Source organism: Miniopterus schreibersii (genome assembly GCF_964146895.1).
Source record: "Miniopterus schreibersii genome assembly, chromosome: 2".
NCBI lineage: Eukaryota > Metazoa > Chordata > Mammalia > Chiroptera > Miniopteridae > Miniopterus > Miniopterus schreibersii.
In genome coordinates, this window is record NC_138102.1 from 166,573,908 (window position 1) to 166,601,136 (window position 27,229).

Below are 27,229 nucleotides of genomic sequence, written 5' to 3' on the forward strand. Positions count from 1 at the left end.
CTGGCCAAGGGCACAATCCTTGCCCCAGTCAGGTCTCGTGCAGGAGGCAACCAATCAATGTGTTTCTCCCACATCCATGTTTCTCTCCCTCTGCTCCCTCCCTCCTTCCCTATTTTTGTCTCTGTCTCTCTCTCTCCCTCTCCCTCTCCCTCTCCTTCTTCCACTTTCTCTGAAAAGCAAAAGAAAAAATATATATATATATATAAATAGAGTGGTTTTTTTCTCTATATGCAGGTTGTGCTTATCTACACTACAGAAAGATCTGCATAACTAGTAAAAGTTGGGCTGAGGAACTCACAGATCATGTTACAAATACATCTTCAATAACATAAAAGGTGTTTATTTATCATTCATTATACATCATTGTGCCAAACAATGATAAGGATTATCAACCTTACATAGCTTACAGTGCATTAAGAAACAATTAGTTAAACAATGATGAATAAAAGTGGATTCTAGATGACAAGATTTGATAAGTCCAGGGAGCTATGAAAATATACACCAAATCCATAGAATTTCGTCGTCATGAAGAATGGTCAAGGAAGTATATTCCTCCAAATGACATTTAAAAGCCGCCTGAAAAATAAGCGAGAGCTAAAAAGTTGAATAAGAAAAGAGGCAAAAATGTTTGTTAAGCTGAGTCAAACAATCCGTGACTAGATCAGAGGCCTGAGAGAGCATGATGCGTTTGAGGAACTGAACAGTTTAGGGTGCCTGCTCCATCACTCACAGGGAAGGGGGGAGCAATGAAGAGGGCCCAAGACACCACAGGTCTGGTAGGAGCTGAAAAAGGGTTTAAGCAGTGAAAAGCCGTTAAAAGGAATTAGTGAGGAATGTGGTCTTACATGAGGTTTAGAGGGTCACTGTATCACAATATGAAGAATGGACTTTGGCAGACAAAAGCAGAAGCAAACCATAAAATTAGTGCAGTCATCCAGGATGACAGGGTGAGTATGAACATATGTAGATGAACTTCAGAAAATTTTATGTCGTAAAATTGACAGGACTTAAATTAATGTTTGAATATTGAGGGGTGAAAAAAATGGAAGAAGTCATGGTTGACTTCAAGGACTCTGGCTTAGACTGGTGTGGGCACGTTCCTGTCATTAAGTTAGCGGGTTTCATTTTTAACATCTGAAGACTGAGGGACCTTGAGCTGTTCAAATAGAGATGCCTCATGGGTAAGCCACTGTAATAAGGTCTAAGCTAGAAATAAGAGTTTGGGAGTTATCAATAAACCGATGGCAATTAAAATTGTGGAGTGAGTGAGTTCGGGCAAGAATTGTGTGTGTGGGATACAGGACCCACACAAAACCCTGAGGAACAGCTGTGTTTAAGAGATCAGAAGAAGAAAGAGGCACTGCAGAAAAGACTGAGGCAGAATGCCTGGAACAGTAGATAGTTCAAGAGGGTTTTATGTCATAGATGCTGAGGTTATTTCTAGACGAAAACACAGATCAACAATGAGCAAACTTGATAGTTAAAATGGAAGTTAAAGAGTTCTCATTGTATTTAGCCAGAAGAAAGTCACTGGTGACATGGTGAGAACACTTTAGTGAAATAGTAGGAAAAGCAGAAGCCAAATTTTAGAACTGGAAGTGGAAGGTAGAAAGAGGAAAACGGAAACATCAACATTTTTAGGAAGTTTGGCTTATAAGAGGTGGTGAAAAATGGACAGAAATTAGAAACCACATGTGGCTGAGGGAAAATTGTCTTGTTTCTCTTGCATAGTTTGTTGCTGATAGAAAAGGAAACATAAGAGAGAGGTTAGAGAGGAGATAACCAAGAAAGGGATTTTTTTGAAAAACTTAAAAGGATATAATCTTGACTATAGACTTGGAGATTCGATTTAGACAGAAAGAGGGATACTGCGTTTTTTGGAGACAGGAGAAGAGGGAAAAGTATTAATATGCAGACAAATGTGTAGACTCGATTGTAGAAAGTTCAATAATATATCATCTGATGTCTTTCCTTTTAAAAAAAAAAAAAAAGAAATGAGCAAAATCCAAACTCCTGTTAATGGTAACTGAGAGGTGCAGGGAGAGAATTATTGAGGAGATAAAAGAATAGCTTCTGTCTGAAATAACCACCATCACGATGGGAGATGACTACGGAAATACGGTGTGAGTGACCAGGTAGAACTAAGGACTCAGTTGAGAGCTGGATTTACAGTGACGCAAATCGACACCAATATCATCAGTATCACCATATATTTATTGTAGATACAAAGTGTTTTTACAAAAATGCATAAATAAAGAGTATTTGTGAATATTTTTTAATGGAAGAGATACCTGTGATCAATTTAGAGGTCATCATCTGAAGAAATCACATTTTGACAAATCTGGTAGCTATGACTGTGACATGTTTCAGAAAAAACACCCTTCTTTGTTATCATAGCACAGGCATTGTCTTCAGCCTTGCCCTTGACTTGAAATCTGTAGAGAAAAAGCAACGCTGTCCTCACTCTGCTGAAAGCACAATTGTGTGTATTTTATGTATTCTCTCTTCTTAGAAAGAATGTACTATTCTCCAAGCTGGAGATCTAAGACACTGTAATATTCAAACAAGGAATGCACATTAAACAAAGACTTATTTAATGAAGAAATTGCTCCAAATAGTTTTTTAACTAAAAATGGTCATTTGTAAATGGAAATACTGCGTGGAATAAAAATGTGATTAGGAAACACTGGTTTCCCAATGCCATGTGATTACTGAATTTTAATAACTTATTCCTTAGTATTTTCTAATTATTAGAATCCTTCCACTAATAAAAATGAGGATTATTCTGTAGACCGTTAAGAAACATTTCATAAGAATTTAAACTTAGAGAATTTTATGTTGACTACAATTTTCTATTTTTGCCTCTAATGTTATAGGTAAACTAAAAGAAAGACCAAATATGAAAATAAATTAGCTTTGGAGCTTTCATTTCTCTAAGAAAAATTTCCTACACACACACATTAACAAAGCTCAAAGTCTTCAATTTATAAGAACCAATTGTTTATCTAAGTTTCAAGAAGCCCCCAGTAGGGATTGGCTGCTGAGCTTTTATATTTCTCCAAAGGTACTTAAATGTCAAAGACTCACAACTGTGGATTTAAAGGAGTGCCATCCAGCCAGGTCCATGTCTTTTGTGGATGTGTAATGTTTAATCCAATCCAAAAGTAGATTCCATCTTGTATATTATTTTGCATGAAATCCTGTGAAAGGAGGTCCAGAGGAAATGAACTGAGTTATACCTATTAAAACAGACTCTTCTGACTCTTTTCCAGGCTTTGAAAGGTTTTGATATTTATCTTCCTAAGTAGAAAAATCTTAAGAAGGGTGCAAAGAGGATACAAAGTAAAAACTAGGAATGAATAAGTCTGCCTGAAGGAGCGGCAGCTACACACGGATTGCTTTGTCTACTAACGTGCAGTCTTGTAAAAAATTGGTGCCTCTGGCGAAACTTCACACAATTGAAATAAAAGAGCCCTGTATTTCCTACCCGAGATACTAGGGATATTGCCAAATATTGGTGATGCTTTTGATGAGTGCCTCAAAGAGCTCCTACCTTTCTCTCCAAGAGGTAGTGTGCAAAGATGGCATGGATATCCTAGCTTTGCAATTTACTTAGGGAGTGAAATGGACAAGTTTACACAAACTGTCAAGTTCTGCAGATTCTTCTGAAAATGGGGAAAATACTGCCCATGTCATAGGTTATTGTGAGCAGTTATATAACATTTGTAACATGCCTACCACAGTTTCTGCCATAGGGCAGGAATTCAATGAATGGCAATAGCTATTAGTACTATAATTCTTGGATTATAAAATGTACCTATTTCTCCAGTTTTTATAGGGCTAGTTTTCATAGTAAATTAGCTCTTACCAATTCAGCCTTGTCTTGGATCATCAAGAGTTGTGACTTCATTCCCAAACAGAAATTTTGGCTATCAATCCACGATGTAAAAGTTTTAAAAAACTTATAGCATTTCCTTTTCTCCTGAACCCAGTCATTAGGGCATAACTTTTGTCTAGGGTTTGCTGAAATGAAAAAAATAGGAAGAAATAGGAATGAGAGCAAGGTTTGAATATCAAAAAAAGTTTTTGCACTAATTTTGTAAACTGTTTTCTGAAAAGTAAATATTTGTCCCACTTTTAAGAATTAAACTCCCCCTCTACTGATTAATAGTCTTTAGAAGATATAAATACAAGAAATATTCATAATTATTATTTATTGAGTAATTACTATGTCAATTAATTTTCTGAATTCATGCACATGAATATATAAAAGGTTTTTTCTTATAAGAAACTCACAAAATCTGTGAAATTATTAACTCTATGTTCCTCATTTTGTAAATAAGGATGCTAAGGTTAAGGTTAAGTAAAGTTAAGCATAAACTGGGAAACTAAAGGTTAAGTGATTTACTCAAGGTCATATGACTAATAAGTGGTAGGACATAGGGAAATTTAAAGTAAAACAGAGAACCTGAATGGCATCAGAAGAAAATTGTGGGGGGAAAAAGTTATTTTCAGAGTCCTTTTTAAATATAGAAGAATGTATTTCATAACACATTGTATTAGCAACTTTATAAAACAAATTGCTCAACATGACCCCAGTATCTATATGCCTCAATAGCCACTAGACTTATCTCTGTAAAAAGGAAAAACTTGAAATAGTTATTAAAATAAACCTATACTCAGAAATGAATACACATAGATTTCAACTGAACTAATGATTTTTTTAACATTTTAAGCTGAATAGTAGATACATAAGTATTGACTGTATTTTATTTAAATATTTAAATTTTTATATCTTAAAAATTGCATATTATTTTTAAAATATCCACAGATTTTTATAAAACTTACCTGATATGCTTATATTCAATGAGATAAACATGAAAATAAAATCTATAACATACTCTGTACAAAAGTTAGTTATTACCATTAGAGACTATGGGAGTTCTTCAAGAGACAGTATGAGGAATCACATTATTTCAGGAAAACATCAATATTAAGTTTCTCTTTTAAATCAGCAAAGTATCCCTATCTTACAACCCTCTTCCCAAGGCATTTTATTTTATAAGTAATAACAAGTAAGTGGTCATTGGAATAGTATATTAATAAACTAAGCTTTTCTGCATTGGCCAGGAAAAGTATCCAACAACACACCTCAGACCAAAGTTAGAGAAAAATTTTAGTTCTGCTGAAATTCAGTATCATCAATTACTGACAGAAACAAATGACTTTAAGCTCTCATGCTTATTCAGACGTTTACTATGATATGCCCTTTGAGATTATAGCATTTAGCCTCTACAACAAAGCATGAATTATTCACTTCACTCTTCTTTTTATTTGACCGAAAGTCACATACCACAGCAGTAAAGAAGCCCTCGACCAGGCCAGAGTGGCTCGTTTGTTTGAGTGTCCTCAGTGCACTGAAATGTTGCCAGTTCGATTCCCAGTCAGGGCACATGCCTGGGTTGCAGTTGGGACACATACGAAAGGCCATCTCTATCACTCTCTCTCTGTCTCTCTGTCTCTTCTTTGTCTCTCTGTCTCTCTCCCTCTCCCCCTCCCCTCCCCCTCTCCCTCCCCCTCTCTCCTCTTCCCTCCCTCCCTCCCTCCCGCCCCCCCCCTCTCTCTCTCAGTATGTCCCGGGTAAGGATTAAAAAAGAAGCTCAGGCTTCTGCCAGTACAGTAAAAAGAAAAGAAATTAATCTATTGAAAATCATAGTTATTTACAGTGTGGGGTATTTAAAGTATTATTGCCCGGCCAGTGTTGCTCAGTGGTTGAGCGTTGACCTAGGAACCATTGAGAGTCAACCTAGGCACCAAGAGGCCTCGGTTGATTCCCGGTCAGGGCATGTACCCCGGTTGCGGGCTTGATCCCCAGTAGGGAGCGTGCAGGAGGCATCTGATCGGTGATGTTTCTCTCTCTCTATCCCTCTCCCTTCCTCTCTCTGAAAATCAATAAAAAACATTTTTAAAAAAGATTTTATCAGTTTAAACTGAATGTGCAGTGAGTGCCATATGACTCTATCTTTACAATCCCACACGTTGATCATGAGATTCTTGAGAGCAGGCAAGTTTTCTCAAATTTCTTGTCATGTTGTCAGTGAAACAAGTATTTTTGTATATGCCTAATAAGTATATGAAGTCAAATAAATAAACTGAAAATGTGAAAAACGGGAAGAGATAAGCAGTGGCAGGTTCGTTAGCAAGGGGGTTGCAAGACCTGAAGCAGCAGTGCGCTGGCTGCTGGAGAGAGGCGCTGAGGAGTTTCAGCAGCCCTAAGGCAAGCCAGTCGCAGCGGGCGCGGTGTAAGCAGTGAAGCCCAACGGGTTAAGAGGAAGCAGGACTGGAGGAAAAGACTGAAATGTAAAAAATCACCTTCACAACACTGCAGGGTATCTGAACACGCCGGACAAAAATATTTCATTTTGGTGTAAGAATTCTTTTAAGCTGGAGACATTTCAGATTCAGCAGATGCTCCTCTGAGTTCCTCTTACCTGACTAGCAGAAAATTTACGGCTTCCGTAAATTTCATCTTTGGGACTGATGTATTCTCAGGAAAAAGACAGAGGAAACCCGCAGTGGTAAGTCCCCTCTCTGGGGGAATTTTATGGCCATGAAGAAGAGAGCAAGACTATTTTCACCTGCATAAACAGGCACTGTCACGAACTTTCTTTCTCGGGTTTGTTCTTCTAAAAAACACTTGCCTTTCCTAAAGGACTGTGCTTTTCCCACGGCAGTCATTTCTTGCCCCTCCCTCCTCCCTTCTAAATTAGGCAGCTAGCCTTTAACTTAAACAATTTTGAGCTTGCTGCTCCTTTTGTTAGTCCTGGTAGGCACGTAAATAAGTGTGTTTCTCCTGCTAATTGTTTTCGTTAGTTTAGTTCACAGTCCCCCAGGTACTAAACTTTGGAGGGCAGAGGGAACAATATAATGAAAGAAAATGACTTACTTGTGAATTCTGTATCGCCCTGTTGGTTCCTGTGAAGAATATTCATACAATTGCATTCTCTGGTTCCGTTCTCACTACTTACTATCTCCATGCTGTGGTGGTTTCTGAAGGAATGTATGTTTGGGTGACTTACTAAGAAATAAAGGAAAGGAGTAACACCAATTAGATTTCTACAGTTATACGACTGTGACTTTTAATTATCCATTAAAATGAAATTACAAGTAAATGCACAAACTGCTGGTTGAAAGGAAGTCTGTTGATAGCATTTCAGCCCTCTAATTTGACAAAGGATGGATAACTTAGAGATAGATTTCCACTTGAAAAAAAGTAAGAACAAAAAAATAAAACAAGTTTTCTAAGTAAAACTAGAACATATTTAAATTGGCATCTGTTCACTATGATAGGTTAGATCCCTTGAGATCTTGAACTAGTTATGAAACCTCTCTGTTTCTCAGTTCTTTCATATATAAAAAGGGAAATTCTTAACAGAGTTGTTGTAAGGCTAAAAGATAATGCACATAAAATGTGTATCCCAGCTCCTAACATGTAGAAAATCAGAACAAATGGAAACAATAACAGATATAATTATCTATAGCTCTTATTGAAGTAGAGCACATTTTAGAAAAATACCTTTTTTTAACTGAATTTATGAGGATGGTGTTGGTTATTAAAATTATATGGATTATAGGGGTACAATTCTGTAAGACATCATCTGTATGTTGTATTGAGTGTTCACCACCCCAAGTCAAGTTTCCTCCCATCACTGTTTATCCCCCGTTTACCCTCTCCTACCTGCCCACACCTCTCTCCCTCTGAGAATCACCACGCTGTAGTCTGTCTATGAGGGTTTTTGTTTTTGCTTAATGCATTCACCTTTATCAGCAGGCTGCCTACTCCCTCCCCTCTCACAGCTGTCAGTCTATTCTCTGTGTCTATGAGTCTGTTTCTATTTTGTTTGTTAGTTTATTTTGTTCTTTAGATTCCATAAATAAAAATCATATGGTATTTGTCCCTCCCTGACTGGCTTATTTCACTTAGCATAATACTCTCCAGGTCCATCCATGCTGTCCCAAAAGGTAAGATTTCCTTTTTTACAGCTGAGTAGTATTCCATTGTGTGATTGTACCACCATTTTTTTATCCACTCATCTACTAAAGGGCATTTAGGCTGCTCCCAAATCTTGGCCAATGTAAATAATGCTGCAATGAACATAGGAGTGCATTTATTCTTTTGAATTAGTTTTTTGGGCTTCTTTAGATATATTCCCAGAAGTGGAATCATTGGGTCATAAGGCAGTTTCATTTTTAACTTTTTCAGGTAACTCCATACTGCTTTCCACAGTGGCTGCACCAGTCTGCACTCCCACCAGCAGTGCATGAGGGTGCCCTTTCCTTCACACCCTCGCCAGCACTTGTTGTTTGTTGACTTACTGATTTTCTCTTTGTCTTTAACCTTTGCCGTTTTAATTATGATGTGTCTTGGAGTGGGCCTCTTTGAATACATGTTGTATGGGACTTTCTGGACTTGTGTGTCATTTTTCTTCACCAAGTTAGGGAAGTTTTCAGTCATTATTTCTTCAAATAGGTTCTCAATCCCTTGCTCTCTGTCTTGTCCTTCAGACATCCTTGTAATGCGGATTATTATTTTTCATGTTGTCCCAAAGGTCCCTTAAACAATCCTCTTTTTTTTTTTTTTTTTTTTACTGTTTTGATTGGATCTTTTTTTCTACCTTGTCTTCCAAATCACTAATTCGATTCTCTGCTTCATCCAACCTACTGTTTACTACTTCTAGTGTATTCTTCATTTCAGAGAGCGTGTTCTTCATTTCTGACTGGTTCTTTTTTATGGTTTCTATTCCTTTTTCGTGTTGTAGTTCTCATCAAGTTTCTTTTAGTTCTCACGAAGTTCCTTGAGCATCCTTATAAACATTCTTGTTTTTTCTTTTCCATTCTTTTTTTTTTTTTTAATTTATCTTTATTGTTGAAAGTATTCTTATAACCATTCTTTTGAACTCTATATCTGGCAATTTGCCAGCCTCCATTTCACATGGCTCTTTTCCTGGAGACTTCTCCTGCTCTTTCATTTGGGGCATGTTTCTTTTGTCTTCCCATTTCAGCTGCCTCTTGTGTTTGTTTCTATGTGTTAGGTAGGTCTATTACGACTTCCAGTCTTGGTAGGATGACCTTATGTAGTAGGTGTCCTGTGGGACCCTGTGGTGCAGTCTCATTAATCACCTGTGCTGGGTGCTTCTGGAATGACCCTTGTAGGAATAGATCTTAAATTTCACTTGGCCTTAAATTTTCAAGCAGCTGATACATTTTGTCAGAACTTTAAAATATGAAGTCACTTATATAGAGTCCAAAATTTTTTTACACTTGCTCTTAGCCAAAAGGCTGATAAACTATCAAAAGTTTTTTTAAAGGGACCAAGTCAGCTTTCATAGAAAGCAATTAATTTTACCAAAATATAAAACTTCAGTTCATAGAATTATGACTACCAAGTCTACAGTATTTACCAATTAAGTAAAATTAGTAGCAGAATAGACTTTATAAATTAGTTTATTGCCTCCTCTGTATAAGGATAAACTAATAATTATTAATTAAATCATCAGTTGTGTCATTTATTACCAACATAACCAAAATAACGATGGAAGAAATCATCAGTCAAATGTGAAAAATTATTCTGAAAAACTTAGAGAAATAAAGATAAATTCCAAAGGAAATATGTTCATCTCTGTAGTTAAATATATAGCTTTCAATTTACTTACCCCAAATAGTTAGTCCTATCACTGTAGCAACAAGTATAAGCAGTGCAATGCTGGTCAATCTCAGAGCAGTCCGGTGCCACTTTGGACATTCAGGGTAATCTGTAATGATTAATTTTTCTTTCTGAAATATTTTGACATTTAAAATGAACTTGGAAATGTTTCATAGAAACATAAATTCTGAGGGTACACATTGTCTGAAGGTGGGGGAAGAAATCTACAATCTCTATTTAAATTACCTTGACATGAACACATATTTAATTATCTTTAAAGAATCAGATTTATTGATTCTAAATGAAAGGTCAATATGTTTTACTTAATTAAATATCCTTCTGATGTTAACACATCTGTTCCAAAGTACCATTTGTACAACAATCAAATGAATGGATATTAGCTGATCAATTGGTTAGTCAAACTATTTCTACTAATATTTGTCATTTACCTTCATTTATATCCTGATTGAATTACACAGATAATATTCAGTGGGAAGGCAAAATAAAAGTGGTACCAAAATAACTGAATAAAAGTAAAAATGAGTGTCTAACGAAGAAACATAAGCAAAGTTGACTATTGGAACCATTTTTCCAAATGTTGTTTGAAATAAAAGTTGTATATTTATATTAATTCACGAAACAAAAACTCAAATGCTAATCTTCATATACTTTGCTTCAATAAAATAAACATTATAACACCTTCACAATCTTCAACACAGGTCAAGTCAAATCTGATCTATTACATTCCATTTAATAGTATTTATAAACATATAACTACACACCAGGAACTGTGCTGAATTTAAGTGTTACAGAAATAGGAAACCACACAATCTAGGGCAGAGACTCCTATGTAAACACAGTATTTCAAAGTAAGATAACTAACTTTCTGAATAATAGACTCTACAAATTCTTAAAAGTTCTCATTAAAAAAACCTAAGATTAAAAGACCCATACAAAAATCCAAGCTTTATAATCGGTGGTCTAATGGAGAGTTATGGATTCCTACCTTTGCATGTCCACTTGTGTTGGTATTGATAAGGATGTTTCCTTGGTTTCTGTATTGTTGATCTTTCTGTGTTTTGCTCCTGCCCAAACATCCTATAAATAGAATATTCCAATTTTGAATTCGATGGAAAGAGAGACATCACCTAATCAAAAACAGAGCTCCTGTGTAAGAAATGTGACACTGAAGCAAACCCTAAATCTAGCTTTAGAATCACAAAGGATGTGGTTAAAGAGTGAGGGAAACCTTATTTTTTTAAATAAACTTTTTCTTTTAGGACAATTTTATATTTATAAATAAATTGTGAGGATAGTACAGACAGTTCTATATAGCCACACCCAACTTCCCCTAGTATTAGTTACATTAGTATGGGACATCTGTCAAAATTAATAAATCAATATTGATACATTATTAGTAACTAAAGTCTATTTACATTTTATTCACTTTTCACTTTATGTTTTTCTTAGTTTTTACCTAATGCCTTTTTCTATTCAAAAATCTCATTCAAGATACCACAATACATTTAGTCCTCAGGTCTCCTTAGGAATCTTTTGGCTCTGCCAGTTTTTCACTTTTTTGTTGTTTTTGGTGATTTTTGAAATTTTTGAAGAATGTTGATCAGGTATTTTGTGGACTGTTCCAAAATTGGGGTAGAGTATGTTAAGTTTTGTAAGAAACTGCTGAACTGTCTTCAAAGTAGCTATACCATTTTACATTTCCACCAATAATAAGTGAGAGTTTCCATTGTTCCCCAACCTCACCAGCAACTGGTATTGTTGTTTTTTTAGTTTTGGCATTCTAATAGGTGTCTAGTGGTAGTTCCTTATTTAAATTTGCATTTTCCTAATGACAACATTGAGCAAATATTATGTTTTGCAAATATTTTTTACTAGTCTCTGGCTTGTCTTTTTATTCTCTTAAAAGTGTTTTAGCAGAGCAGAAGTTTTTAATTTAAATAAAATCCAACTTACTTTATTTCATGGATAGTACTTTTAGTGTTGTATATAAAATTTTTTTACCAAATCAAGGTTATGCAGATGTTCTCTTGGCTTTTTTTTTTTGCTTCCTAGAAATTTTAAGTTTTGCATTTTACAATTAATTCTGTGATTGTTTTTGAAATCTTTTGTTGCTGTTGAAAATGTAAAGCTTATGTCTAGGTTCTTATTTCTTTTTTGACTTGGACAATTTAATGGTTTTGGCACCATTTGTGTGTGTAATATATAAAGGATATATTATATATCCTTTCTCTATTGTACTGCCTTTGTGTCTTTCTCAAAAATAAGTCGACTATATAAAAAAGGGATTTATTTTTGTGGTCTCCATTTTGTTCTTTTGATCTATGTGTCTATATTTTTCACCAGTACCATGCTGTCTTGGTTACTTTAGCTTTATAGTAAGTCTTAAAATCAAGGTAGTGAGTCCTGCAACTTTGTTCTTCCTTAGCATGCGGTAACTGGTCTAGATCCTTTTACTTTCTATATTTTTAGAACCAGTCTATCAGTACTTACAAAATAGTTTGAAGAGATTTGTTTGGGATTGCAGTCTATAGATGAAGTTGGAAAGAATTAACATCTTATAACAATGAATCTTCTAATCTATAAACGTGGAATATCTCTCCATTGATCTAAATTTTTAAAATTTTATTTTATCAGTGTTTTATAATTTTTCCAAATATAGATTCAGTATGTATTTTGCTAGATTTATATCTATTTTTATTTTGTTGGTGTTATTGTAAATGATATTATTAAATGTTAAATTGTAATTTTTTCATTGCTGGTATACATACATGCAAATGATTTATTTATATTAACCTTCTATCTGACAAATTTTCTGTACACAGTTTTTATTTGCAAGATTAGTTTATTTTGATTCTTTAAGATTGTCTAAGTAGACATTCATGTCATCTGGTGAAAATATTAATAAAATTTATCAAGCTCTAGTCAGGCTAAGAAAACAGAGAGAGCAGAGAAATTACCAATATCAGATGTAAAAGATTTCATTGGTATTAAAGAGGCAACGTAGGAATACCACAGATAACTTTATTCCCACAAATTTGATAGATAAAATGAGCTATTTCCTGGAAGTACACAAATTACCAAACCTCACACAAGGAGAAATAGATACATTGAATAGGCCACTTCTATTAAAGTAACTGAATCAATAATTAATAACCTTACAAAACAAAAACAAAAACAAAAACAAGGCCAGATGGTTTCACTTGTGAATTCTACAAAAATATAAGAAAGATATAATACCAAATCTCTACAATCTCTTGAAAGAAATATAAACAGAGAGAATATTTCATAACTCGTTCTGTGAAGCCAGAAGTCAATATGGAAAGCAGATAAAGACATTAAAAGAAAGTAAAAACACAGACCAATAGGAGCAAAGATATTATATTTACTGTGACAGTAGAGAAAACACACAGAGATAAAAGTTTTAAATATTCTTGGTACATAGGACACAAATTATTCTATGCTTTGGATTCTAGGCACATTCGGTTCACTCCGCTGAGAGTTGTGTGCAGATTTCAACTGTTTTGTACATCAAAGAAAAGCAGCCATGGAAGGACAACCACAGCCTCTTCCTTTGCTGGCACCTTGTTTCCTCTCAGCAGTGATTATGACATTTCTTGGGCGTATTTTGTAGAGTGTGATTTACCTAAAATTTTATCATATATGACCTGTACTTTACTCATTTGTTTAACATTTTTCACTATAAAATAATAATTTAGACCAACATGCATGTAAATAGATATGAAGCAGCAGACTGGCTGCTTGAGAGCTGGGTATATTATCAGAGGAAGTTTTATGGAAAAGGGAAGGTTTGGAATTAAAGGAGACTTTTAACAGTATGTTTACCTGAAGAGATTATTTCTAAGGGGCTGGAGGGGAGTAGGGGGAAATAAGGAGCAGAATATCCCCCTGCATATCCTTGCCAACATTTGGTGTGATCAATTTTTTTTTATACATTATAATACACATGTATTGGTTTCTAATTTCGGTTTTAATTTTCATTTCCCTGATGACAAATGATGAAAATAGTCCCAAGTCAACAAGCTAGGGCAATTGTAGGGCATGCATCATTTTTTCTCTATTCCTCAGAGCTGACTCTTTCATTGCCTGATGTGCAGCATCCTTAAAAGCCATTTTTTTCAAACAACTTGGATTATAAGTTGTTTCAAATAGGAGGAACAGAACCAATAGGAGACAGATATATATATACACACACACTATATATATACTATATATGTTAATATATAGTATAATAATTGACTAATACAAATATGGAGGCTGAGAAGCCCCACAATCTGCCACATGCAAACTGGAAAATCAGAAAAGTTGGTGGTGTAATTCAGTATGATTCCAAAGACTCTAGAACCGGGAGTGCTGACGCCCAAGGGCAGAAGATGGGTGTTCCGGCACAAGCAAAGAGAGCAAATTGGCCCTTCCTATGCCTTTTTGTTCTGTTCAGGCCCTCACCAGATTGGATGATGCCCACCTGTATGGGTGAGGGTGAACTAATTTTTTTAATTAATTTTTTTCGGGGTAACATTAACTAATAACATTGTATAAGTTTTGAGGGTGATCATCTCTACTCGGTCCACAGATTCAAATGCTAATCTTTTCCAGAAAAACAGACACATGTAGAAATACACAGCTATCTGAGCATCACAGCTCAGTCAAGTTGACACATAAAATTATCATCATTTGCACCTAAATCGATCAATTACAGGAGAGACAACTGGTTTAGCAAGTGTAAAGACTTTAAAAGTTTTCATTGACTACAAGCTCAGTGTGTATCAGTGTCATGAGAAGGTTGCTAAAGAGAGAAGAAAAGGAAAACAAAAGAAAACAAAACAAAACCACAAAGCCACTTTAGTTTAGATTAAGAAAAGCAAGTGGCCTGAAATGAGCAAGGTGACATTTCTACTTTTTCTAGCCCAGCATGAGTCCTTTCTGGGCATGGTTCTGAGCTGGACCTGATGAGCTGGAACACAAATGAGACGGCTCCTGCAGGTCCCTCCCACTTGTTAGGCATGTTCTGTAATCCCAGCTCCCAGTCTGGGCTTCCACATTTAGAGAAAAACCATTAATTCATTCAGCACTTATTCTCTGAAAAGCATGGGAATGTGTCCAGCTGTGGATCTCCTGTGAAGCTGATGAAGTTGAATCTTCAGACTTCTCTCTTACCTGGCACCCTTGTAAGGTATTGGAAGAGCCTTGGCAAAGTGTCTGCATAGCTGTACGTTTTTGCAAAATTTGTAAACTGTGCTCAAATACAACTGCTATCTCTTTCTGCTCAGACTTCCCTTCCATCATATCTCATTTCCTTCCACTTGTTTTGAAGGGCTAGCCAGCATTTTTTGGGTCTTCTGAGGGGAATGTTGAGGTGGCATGAATATTCAACTGAGTTAAGTGCCATGGATGTATGTAACTTGTTGTCATTTCTAAGTATATTTAGGTTCTCGTTAGCCTTCCTGGTGTAAGTATGGCTTCTAGGAACACTCTTAACCTACATGGTACTGGCTTACCTTGTATCATGACACAAAGGTACAAGGCCAGGTGTCATATAGTGTTAAGACGGGATCTTATGCAACCTGGAACTAGGAGTGAGTAGGAAATAGAGGAGAGAGAAGGTTTGAAACATACAGGGCCGTAACCCAGTCTGTGGAGAATTCTTCCACGTCCCAGACAAGTAAATTGTAAATGGAGGATTGAGTCTCATCCATGTTTAGACAAAACAGAATTTCCTTCCTGTCAGATAACATAAAGCATTCTGCACCACAGCAACGAGGACATCTAGGACATGTTGGAAAACGAAGGTCATCAAAATCAAAGAGTATTTAAAACTCATCTCTGAACAAAACTACTTTGACTGTCCCCCAGCCTTACAGTTATCCTAGGAATTAACTTTATAAACATAATATCACCATTAACAAGTTGTGATGTTCGGAAAAAAATATTTCAAAGCTGTTGATGATATAAAACAAATTTTGGACAACTCTGTTTGCTATAAAAAAAATGTGATTATATATTTTTTTAATGGGTGGGTAAACCTATTTCCTTTTGCTGCATCTTAGCTGAAAATGAAATCTAATTTACATTTAAAAATCAAAAAACATTGACACTGTAAACAAATTTAAAAGATTATAAAAGAAATTATTAATATCAATACTAACTTATGCTTTTTGAAGTCATTGCAGTGTGGGAGACATATGTCTCTATTTGCGATGAGAACTGCACAGAGGAGGGAAAAACAAATATCACAGAGAATAATCTGCTGCTCTTGATACTAAAAAAGTGACTTATAGAGTGTAAGCATATATCACCTACATATTTAGAGAACCTTTTTATTTCTGAAGAAGAAGTCAAAATTTGTTACTCGTGCTTTATTTAGAAGTAATAGAATAGGAGCCCAGGTCAATTAAAGATGTGGTGAACTACATATTCTGAACGATCTTCTGAAAGATAATTAGGTGGTCATTTTTGAAACAATATTAATTCTGAATAAAAGAATTGATTTTTGGAGTATGAAAGAAAGGAATAACTAGTCAGAGATCAAGTACAATTTCTGTGAAAAGAAAGATAACATCTCCTGTAACCTGATGTTATTTCAACTTGATCGTCAAAGAAAAGCAGTGCTTAGCCATAAGCTATACAGGATTTGGTCACTGCAACTCACCAAAAACGTTTTATGTTGTAAATGTTTTTATGTTGTAAAAACTTCCTTTTTCCTGTGTGCATGCTGATGAAAAGTTAACACAATTGAAAATAAATGATGAACTAACAGAACTAAAACATGTGCAAGAACTAGAAGGAAAATAATACTTTAAGATTTTCACATAGAAAAATACAGCTTTTTAATTCATTCAAACAAATACAATATTTAATCAGTATCTATTATGTGCCAGGCATTATCTCAGGTACTGAGGCTATAATGATGAAAAAACTGAACTCCTGTTTTAAAGGATTTCTTCTTTAATTCTTTAATCAAATTTCCAAGCCACAGTTTAGAAAATCCCCCAAATTGGCTTCCCTCCTGGTAGACCTATCTAACTCCTCACCAGCTCTTCTTTGTAAAGTTGTTGATTTTTCTGTTTTTTGGTAAAGGAAAAGTGGTATGGGTAACAAAGGTCTTAAATTTGAATGGGACCTAATAGAAACCTACTTGTTACCAAATCAGGTAATAAAACAGCAAGACTAGAGTGGGCAGATTTTTTTTTTTTTTTAAAGTATATCTTTATTGATTTCAGAGAAAGGAAGGGAGAAGGAGAGAGAGAGATAGAAATATCAATGATGAGAGAGTCATTGATTGGCTGCCTCCTACATGCCCCCGAATGGGGATCGACCTGATCGACTGAATCCTAGGTTGACACTCAACTGCTGAGCCACGCCCAGCCGAAACAGATTATTTTTTTAAATTTGTCCTTAACTTCACATTCTCTGCAATAGCTCTTCCTTTGAATAAGAACATTTAAAATTGTACCTTGTACTGAAAAAAATGTCTGTAGGACATAACTTCAACCAGGTTCTGTTTCCCTTACTTCCTGTACTCTTAAAAACAAGAATACGTTGCCAAAACCTCTTAAAATACTTTATATGAAAGACTTTTTCATTCCTAATAAATGTCATCACAATCTAATAAACTTAAATAACAGCATAAATCAAGAACTGAACAACTAAAATGAATCACTCAAATATGTTTCAGTACTATTTTGAGATAAATTGCCAAATTTTAAATTATTTACTAAATTTCCCAATTCTTATTTAGCGAAAATATGTTACTGTTAGTGGTGAGATGGCACCAGATGTTAACTGGCAGAGTTAAACCACACCTTGGTTCAGCAACCTCAGTACTTCAGTTCTGGCTAAGAGAGAATTCAGAGGCAAGACTCAAATTATAAGAGAAAGTTTATTGAGAAAGTCACAGAGGTAGAAAAAGTGAGCCAACTAGGCTGTGTGGGCTTAGGAAATAAGTTACGGAGACAAAAGAAGAGTCTTGGAGCTTAGGAAAAAGACAGGTAAAGTTGAGGGCTTGCTCCAGAGAGAGAGAGAGTTGCAATAGTTCCTCTGTCCTGAGGGTTTTTATCTGAGGTCTCAGAGGAAGATTGCAATAGAATGTTCATCAGCTTTCCAGGTCTGTTCCCTCAGGATTGTGATCACTGATTTGTCAGTGCTAGGGAAGGAGATCATTAGCCAATGCTGCTGGTCCTGATGCCAGCCATGGTGTCACTTTGTCTGGTTTTGCTGAGGCTTAGATGTCATCTCCAGGGTTAATGCTTAAGGAAGTGATCATGCAAGGGCTTGTAGTTTTGTTAGTTGGTAGGCACCCGGGACTCTCTGCCTTGATGACCCTCTACACCTGGCCTACTGTTCCTACTCTACTCATGCTTATCTAACTGCCTGCTAGACTACCACACATCAAAAGTAAGGTAGTTTATTAATCTTCCTATATAATTTACTGTTACTTATCCACAAATGAGGCTTTTGGTTTTCATAGCATAATTTAGGCCACTCTTTAAATATAATTAACACTCCAGAATGAAAGACTGTTTGCATTTTGTCAAAAATCAATACATATTCACCAAGTAATATAATTCCACCGAAATACTAGTTATATTTAAAGAAATTAGCATATTAAATGTGCAGAGAGATACTAAAAATAAACATCTCCCAAAAGGAGAGTGCTGTAGTGGTGGCATGAATTAAACATGAAGAGAACATGAGGAAGTGTTCCTAAAGCTTCTGCAGGGAATCAGGGAGGATTTCAGAGGAAATGCTGTGGTAAAAACAAAGAGTTTAAAGAATTTGATTTTTTTTAAAAAAGTGGGTAAATCACTTTCAATGTACATAATATTAAAAATATAAAGTTCATAACAATGAACTTGAAAATAAAAACACATGTGCAGGAACTAGAGAGGAAAAATAATAAAAGTTGAATTAGAGACATTAAAAAGTCCTGCTGTGGTAGTCAGAATAATGGCGCCCAATGATGTTGGCACCCTAGTGACCTAGAACCTATAGATATATTGTTTTCTGTGGTAAAAGGAATTTTGCAGATGTGATTAAGGTTAAGGGCCTTGATGTAAAAGATTATCATAGATCATCTGGACAGGCCTAATATAATCACTTGAGTATGAGAAAGTGAAAGGATGTCAGAAAAGATGGAATGTGGAAAGGACTTAAAGAATTCAACCCACCCTTTTCTGGCATTGAAGATGGATAAAGGGGACCATAAGCCAAAGAATGCAACAGTCTCTAAAAGCTGGGAATGGCCCTCAACTCATAGATAGTAAGAAAGCCAAGATGTGGTCACCAAAATGGTGGTGAAAGAGACCCCCCAACCTCAGATGGTCCACAAAGATCAACAATTAGACAGCTATCTACCAACAAACACAGCACTGGGAGACATCTGGATCCACTTCTAAAACCTCAGTATAATAGGGGGGAAATGAGAGTGACCGCAAAAAATGGGAACAACAGCTTCATTTGACTGCATTATCACATCCTCCAGGCTAGCATTATTCAGCACCAAAAGGGAACTCCCCAGATAGAAAGAGTCCCTCTCACTGGGAAACAAATTGTGGAGTGAGCAACCTCCTTCAGTTTCACCCTAAGCAGAGACCAGCTAAGCTGAGAGTTAATGAGATGACTAGGAACAAGGAAGGCACTAGCAGTAGGTACTAGTTGCCAGGGAAACTTGTATTGGCCACACAGTGGAAGTTACCTAGGTTCCCACAGTGGCAAGCTCTGCTGAGAACCCTAGCAGTTTTCATCACTAAAAAAAACAAAGTCCAGCTCAGCCACCACAGACTCACTGCAGATTTCATTGTTTTTCCCCACAGGTATTCATGTTCACAGACTCTCGCCTTCTGAGTTCATCCTGGTTCCCTCTCCCCATCTCTGACCCTGCAGATGTTCAGGACCAACACAAGCAGCCAACATCAGCCCAGACCCCCAAGGCCGCCTCCCACAAATGTGTGTACACTCAGGGCTAACCCCTCCAGCTATGCATCTGAAAACCACTGCCCTGACTCCCATCACTGGCCTCCACCTATGTGTGCTCTCTCATGAAAAGATCCTGCAGCTGTGGAAGTGCATCCCTTCTGACAGCCAAGGCGCTCACAGCTGCTTGTGGGTCTGGATCTGACTCTGGCTCCTGTCACTGGCCTAACTCCTCCAGCTGTGTACTTGCATTCCCCCAGCGTGAATTCCAACACTGGCCTCCACTTCTGTGCACCTGTGTTAAAACCTAGTAATGCGTGCCAATAGCCAGGGCTCCCATAACTGCCAGTGTACCTGCAGCTGGTCCCAGCTCTTGCTGCTGGCCCTGGTTCCCATCACTATGTATGTGTCCGCAAATGGCTCCTGCCACTGCATAGGGACCTGCAGATGGCCCCTGCAACCAAGTGTGTGCACAGCACTGGCTATAGCCACAACTGTGCTTGCCCTGGTTCCTGGCTACTAGACCTGGAGATGCCACTGAAGACCCTAACAACTCTTGCAGCCACTGTGACATCCACAACAGTCACCAAGGACTATGCAGTTGATGCTGTGCACTTGAGGTGCTCTACTAAACATTTAAAGAAGAATCAGGGGGAGAAAACAAGATGGCGTGTAGGTAACAGCTGCACCCGCCGCCTCCCGCAACCACATCAAAATTACAACTAAAATACAGAACCACCATCTCTCACAGCCTCCTGAAATCTGGCTGAACAGAAACTCTGCAACCAGGGAACTGAAGGAGCATTGAGACCAGTTTGAGGGGTGGAGACACAGGCGGGTTGGGGCTGAATCATGGAGACACGGCCGCATGCCCACACCTGGTGCCGCGGGGTAAACCTGGGAGGGAATCTCGGTGGGTGGGGGTTTCTCGGAGGAGGGAGGGGTCCCAGCCCCACAGCAGGCCCCCAGCCCAGGGCTCCAGAGCCAGGAAGAGACGTCCCCACACCTTCGGGCTGTGAAACCAGCGGGGACTGTCCCTGAGGGTCGAGGAAGCTGCAGGAGCCCCAGCAGCTCCTCTAAAGGGCCCGCGCACAGACTCACTCAGACACGATCCGTCTGAGCCCAGCGCCGGGCCGCAGCCTGAAAGGACCTGGGACACTCGGGGAGGAACTAACCTGCCTGAAGTCAGGGCAAGAGGCGGAGGGGCGGCTTCCCCAGGCAGAAGGGCTGGTGGAGGCCATGGCTCCTTTGGCGAGTCCACTCGCACACAGCCGGCAGGCAGGTGGCATATTTGAATCCCCAGCACCTGACTCACACCTTTGGCCCTGCCCCGAGATTCCCAGAGGCCCCGCCCCTCCCCACCTGCAGCTCATCCGGGCCATTTCCAGGGGCTTTTCTGTGCAAGTGGCCTCTCTATTCTCATGCTTAGGACTTTCCTAAAATTTCTCAAACAAGCAACAGCGTGCCCCATAGGGCTTGCTAAGTGGACCCAGGCCTGGCACTAGCAGCAGCCTGCATTGGTTCATAGCTTGGCCTCTCCTGGGCAATGCCAAGCCCAGCACAAGTAGCAGCCAATTACGGTTTGCTGTGTAGCTCATGCTGGGTGGCCCTGGGCAAGGCACTGGCACAGGCTGACTTTGCACCTCCCCAGAGGCCCTAATGACAGTGCACCTGGTGGTCAGTCCCGACCATGCTTGATTACAACCCTACCACATCCACGAGTGACATACCCAAGGGGTGCACTTAGTGAACACCAAAGCCCCACTGAAGTAAATCCTGCTCCATAAGGGTGTCTCCAACACAGCAGCTCTTTGGCTATAGTTGCAGCTGGTCCTCACAGCTGATAGGCCAGGGGATAAATTCTACCCAGTGACGCCAACAGCAACCAAGGCTTAACTACAACAGGACAGTGCACACAGCCCACACAGGGGAGCACCTAGAAGGCTCAGCTCAGGTGACTGGGGAGGCTGAGCCACTGGACCCTACAGGACACCTACTACACAAAGCCACTCTACAAATTCCAGGAGACATAGCAGCTCTACCTAATACATAGAATCAAACACCTGGAAGCAGCCAAAATGTGGAGGCAAAGAAACATGTCACAAAGGAAAGAACAGAAGAAAGAGGAACTAAATGAAATAGAACCAAGCAAGCTACTAGATACAGAGTTCAGAATTATGGTTATAAGAATGCTCAAGAATATTAGTAAGACGAATAAGAAAAGTTAGACCACTGATGACATAATAAAATACCAATAAAAAATGAAGGCTACACAAACTGAAATGAAGAATAACTTACAGAGAATCAACAGTAGAGTAGAGGATGCTGAGAATCAAATCAGCATTTGGGAACATGAGGAAACAAAACACACCCAACCAGAAGAGCAAAAAGAAAAAAGAATCCAGAAATATGAAAACAATGTAAGGAGTCTCTGGGACACCATCAAGAGGCCCAACATTCGTGTTATTGTGGTGCCAGAAGGGTAAGAAAGAGAGCAAATAATTGAAACCTATTTGAAAAAATAATTACAGAAAACTTCCCTTACCTGGGGAAAGAAATAGACTTACAAGTCCAGGAAGCACAGAGGGTCCCAAACAAGAGGAACCCAAAGAGACCCACACCAAGACACATCATAATGAAAATGCCTAAGCTTAAAGACAAAGAGAGAATCTTAAAAGCAGCAAGAGAAAAGCAGTTAGTTACCTATAAGGGAGCCCCCATACGACTGTCAGCTGATTTCTCAACAGAAACCTTGCAGGCCAGAAGGGAGTGGCAGGAATATTCAAAGTGATGAAAAACATGGAACTACAGCCAAGATTGCTCTACCCAGCAAAGCTATCATTTAGAATTGAAGGTCAGATAAAAAGCTTCACAGATAAGAAAAAGCTAAAGGAGTTCATCACCACCAGACCAGCACTACAGGAAATGTTGAAGGGTCTTCATTAAGAAGAAGCTAATGAACAAAAGAATCTGATGAACTAAATAGATCCGGAGACATTGATGCATGCAACAGACGATCATATTTCAGAGGGACGAGGGAAGGGGGGTGGAGGGTAGGAAGAGATTAACCAAAGGAGTTATTGGCATATATGCATAGCCCATGGACACAGTCAATAATGGGGTGAAGGCCTGGGGAGGGGGTGGGAGCGACATGGAGTGGGTCCGTTAGGGGGGAAAATGGGACACCTGTAATACTTTCAACAATAAAGATAAATTTAAAAAAAAAAAAAAGGTGAAGGGGATTAAAAAGTACAAACTGCCAGTTATAAATTAAGGAATGGGAATGTAATATATAGCATAGGGAATATAGTCAATAATATCATAATAACCTTGTACGGTGACAGATGGTTACAAGAATTATTGTAGTGATCATTTTGTAAGGTATATAAATGTCCAATGACTACATTGTACGCCTGAAACTAATACATGTCAACTATAATTTTTATATAAAATTTAAAACTTGAATGTAACCAAAAAAAAACCCTAAAAAAAAGAAAAAATTTAAAAAAAATAAAGAAGAATCAATGCCAATTCTTCTCAAGCTATTCCAAAAAACAAAAAGAAGAAGAAGAAGAAAGAATACTCCCAAACTCATTTTATGAGGCCACCATTACTCTGGTATCAAAGCCATATAAGGACACTACAAAAAGAGAAAACTACAGGCCAATATCTTTGGTGAATATAAGTGCAAATGAGAAAAAATATTTGGAACACTTATAAAAGATAATGGACTAGCATCCACATCATTTAAAAACACCAATAAAACATAGGATATAGACTGTACACAAACAAAAATGGGCAAAAAACTTGAAAAGATTTTCACAACAAAAGGATATCCAAATAACTAGTACACATATGAAAAAGTGATCATTCTCAGTCATAATAAGGAAAAAAAAGTTAACTTTAACCACCCAGAAATATAATTATATAGCCTTTAGATTGGCAACATTTAGCACATTCTAACATTACCAAATATCAAAGAGGTATGGAGCAACAGCAACAATGATCCATCATGGGTCAAAATGGGCAACCATTTTGAAAACAGCTTAGCCCTGGCCAGTTTTCTCAGTGGTTAAAGCATCTTTCTGTGGACTGAAGGTTTCTGGGTTTGATTCCAGCCAACAACACATACCTTGGTTGCAGGCTCAATCCCTGGCCCTGGTGGGAGGCAAACTATTGCTGTATGGAAGGCAACCAATTGCTGTGTCTCTCTCACTTCGATGTTTCTCTCTCTCCCTCTCTCTTTCTCCCCTCCACTCCCTCTGAAAAGCAATGGAAAAAGTATCCTTGGGTGAAAATTTAAAAAGAAAAGAAAAACAGTTTAGTGTTATCTAATAAAATAGAAGATAAGCATTCCCAAGGAACAAGGAATTCTATTCTTAGGCGTTTTTCCTATAGAATTAGTGAAGGTCTTGTGATTATGTTCACCAATGTACATGAAAAGAATGTTCACTGTAGCTATTCTCATTAAAGCCCCAAACAACACAAATACATCAAATGTTCATCCAATGAAAAAAAAATTTATTGCAATTATAGTAATTAAAATTAATGAGCTACATAGCTACATATGACAACAAAATTGAACCTCCCAAACATAATATTGTGTGAAGGAAGAAAGTTACTATATACACATATATTCTGAATTTCATTATCATTTTCCTGACTTTTGTTATTTTTGAATGTTTTTTATATTTTGATCACATATTATTTAAAAATTTTTTTAACTTTATTATTATTATTTACTTTTAACTATATACCCAGAATAGTGGTTAATGTGGGAAGAGGCACAGTTGACAAAGGCACAGAGTGGAAAAAATAAGGTATGTACCTAATTGTGAAATTATTTTAGCAATTTCCAAATCTGATTTTATTATTTCTTAAATAAATCACTTTAATATGTACAAAAGGTCCTCATTGTACAAGTATAATTGGTACCAGGAAAACGTCACTGATATAAACTGACCTAAAAGAAGGACCAACATTTCATAATAAGTGGGGGAGGGGAGTTAAGTAGGCTTTATCTTGAAAAATATTTTTGAAAATATATGTATCATATACTTAAAATTTAAGCTACAATTGTGTATATACAGTAATTCATAAGAATGGGAAAAGAATCATGTGTTGAGAATTTTGGAAGGTCATTATTTTTCAACAAAATTTTATAATAACATTAAAGCACAACTGTAGCTCGTGTTTGAGTTTTGTACCATGATCGTACAACTTCATTTTTTTAAAAGGAGAATACAGATTTTAGTTCTACCAAGAGTCTCTCTTAATACTTCATCCTTTAATTCATTTTCCTGTGATGCATCTAGCAGTCTCTTTAGTGTCCCTGTTGATTTTCTACATTTAAATGATTAACTTGTGCAACTCTGATGTTCTCCCATTTGTTAGTGACTTTGCTTGTGATTTAAACAAATCACTATTACTTTCATGGCTCTCATAAAGTCCTAAATATTTTGAGAGCAATTTTAATTTATATAGTGCATTATATTTGCACTATATTATCAAGTTTTAGCCTCTGACAGCTCGTTTACAATGGTAAAGATTGTTTACAATGCCCTTGATGTCATGAGAGAGATAGAGGCTGATGCCAGGTGGGAAGGGAAGGTGAGTGGGAGCCAGTTTTACAAGTGTCAGTTCATCAGTGAGTAACTTTGCTTCTACTGCTTTTAACATTTATTGTTTTCATATACAACCTTATAACTGTAGTAATTCTGTGAATAAAAGATTGGAGAATGAGGACCTTCTCTGCAATATATTAAAGAAGCTTTAACACAATTCTTAAGTGATTTTCACAGCTCTACTGTGATGTTAGCAAGACAGACATTATTATTCCTACTTGACGCTCAACTTGAAACTGTTACACGATTTGTTCAAAGTCACAGAATTATTGAACACTATAGCTAAGACTTGTACCCAAATCTGTTTCTGTACCAGTCTGTTTAATTTAATATATTATGCTGCCTCCCAGTAGTATCAACTTATATTTTCACAGGCATCTGTAAATAAACACATTCTTTCTTTCTTGTGGATTGGGAAGATTGAAGATCTACTTACTTATCTGTCATTAAAGTAATTTTTTTCTGTATTTTACACTATTCACATCTTTCTGAATTTATATAATTTTATGTTTGGGCACGCCAGGAAGAGTTATTTACACAGAAAGTTAGCCTGACATTTTACTATGTACCCTAAAAGTTATGGAACTATTATTACTATTCCTACTTAGTAGTAAAAATGAATCTCATAAAGTCTATGTAAATTGCCAATATTATACAGCTAACAATGGCCAAGCCAAGGCTCACACTTACCTCTTAATCTCCAAAGTCCATCCTGTAACCATCAGTTAGACTTTCTACTACAGTTTTTCCTTAATTAAAATTTTTGTTGAGGCTCTGTTTTTTCTCTGTCTACTACTTTTCTAACATAGTATCTTCTGGCTGATCACAAGCTCAGATCTTTTGACACCAATCCTTGTTCAGGTGCTAATTTGTGTAAGCATAACAAATAAACACACTATGATTAGTAAGTACACCACTTTTTCACAAGAAGTAACCACAAGCTTTTTCTAAAATAGTCATTGATTTGGCCACTGTACTTCTGACAGAGACCTTGATGGTGAAAAACTCTTCTCTAAATGCTTTAATGCTCAAATTCCAACCACGCTAGAGCTGCTATCCAATATACTAGCCATTAATCCCATGTGACTATTTAGACCACTGAACTACACCGGCCAGGCTACATAATATTTTTAATTTATCATTTATTAGAATTTAAGCCAAATTTTCTGAAATTATATATATATATGTTAAATCCAAAACTTTTAAGAGAAACAAAACCTAATTTGCTAGTTTATGATTTTAGTGTCTGGTTATTAATCTATTAGGTTGAATAGTATCCTGTATATTGAATTATTATTTATATTTCCTGTTTTACTAATAATTTCCTGATGTTCTTTCCCATAAATCTATTGGGGTGTTGATGTTTTTTCCTTTCAATTTGTGTCTGTTCTTTAGAAATCTCCATTTAAGGATGCGGAAACAGAAAGATATGCACCTTTTAGGAACACACCCCTTTTAGTAAAAGAGAAATAATATGACATGAAGAAAGCGTTGGGATTAAAGAAAGGTCCTTTTCTAACTCAGATAAACTTCTTCTTCAGCCAAGCATAAACCTTTGCAGGGAATATCTTGGAGCAGAGATAAACAGAAAGCAGTTGTTTCGGCCCCCAGGAGGGCACGGGGCGATTCCCGGTCAGGACACAAGCCCAGGTTTCCGGCCCGGTTCTCAGTACGGGATCTCTCCCATCACTGATGTTTCTAACTCTCTCTTCCTCTCCCTTCTTCTCTCTGAAATCAATAAAAACATTTTAAAAGATTATTATGTAGATTCAGATGCCAATAAATTTTATATAAAACTCTTCATTCTTTCTCCTTCATAATAACGGTTTGTGGTATTTGCCAGAACACGGCTGACATCCTTTGTAAACTTATATAATGATTTTATTTTATCATTTTACTAGAATTCAAACCAGGATTTTGGGCCCTAGCTGGTTTGCTCAGTGGTTAGAGC

The 27,229-nt window shown here is 37.1% G+C and overlaps 1 protein-coding gene across 1 annotated transcript; it reads right to left on the reverse strand.

The window, feature by feature from the left end:
* Window positions 1-2,196: 2,196 nt before the first annotated feature.
* On the reverse strand, window positions 2,197-10,936 carry LOC308552647 (killer cell lectin-like receptor subfamily F member 1). The gene is made up of 6 exons (XM_081127848.1): window positions 10,710-10,936; window positions 9,714-9,812; window positions 6,947-7,078; window positions 3,869-4,023; window positions 3,088-3,200; window positions 2,197-2,435 (listed from the first exon to the last, which is right to left on the reverse strand). The coding sequence occupies exons 1-6, from the start codon at window positions 10,846-10,848 to the stop codon at window positions 2,303-2,305; spliced, it is 771 nt and encodes a 256-aa protein (XP_080983974.1). The 5' UTR covers window positions 10,849-10,936; the 3' UTR covers window positions 2,197-2,302.
* Between the last annotated feature and the right edge of the window lie 16,293 nt (window positions 10,937-27,229).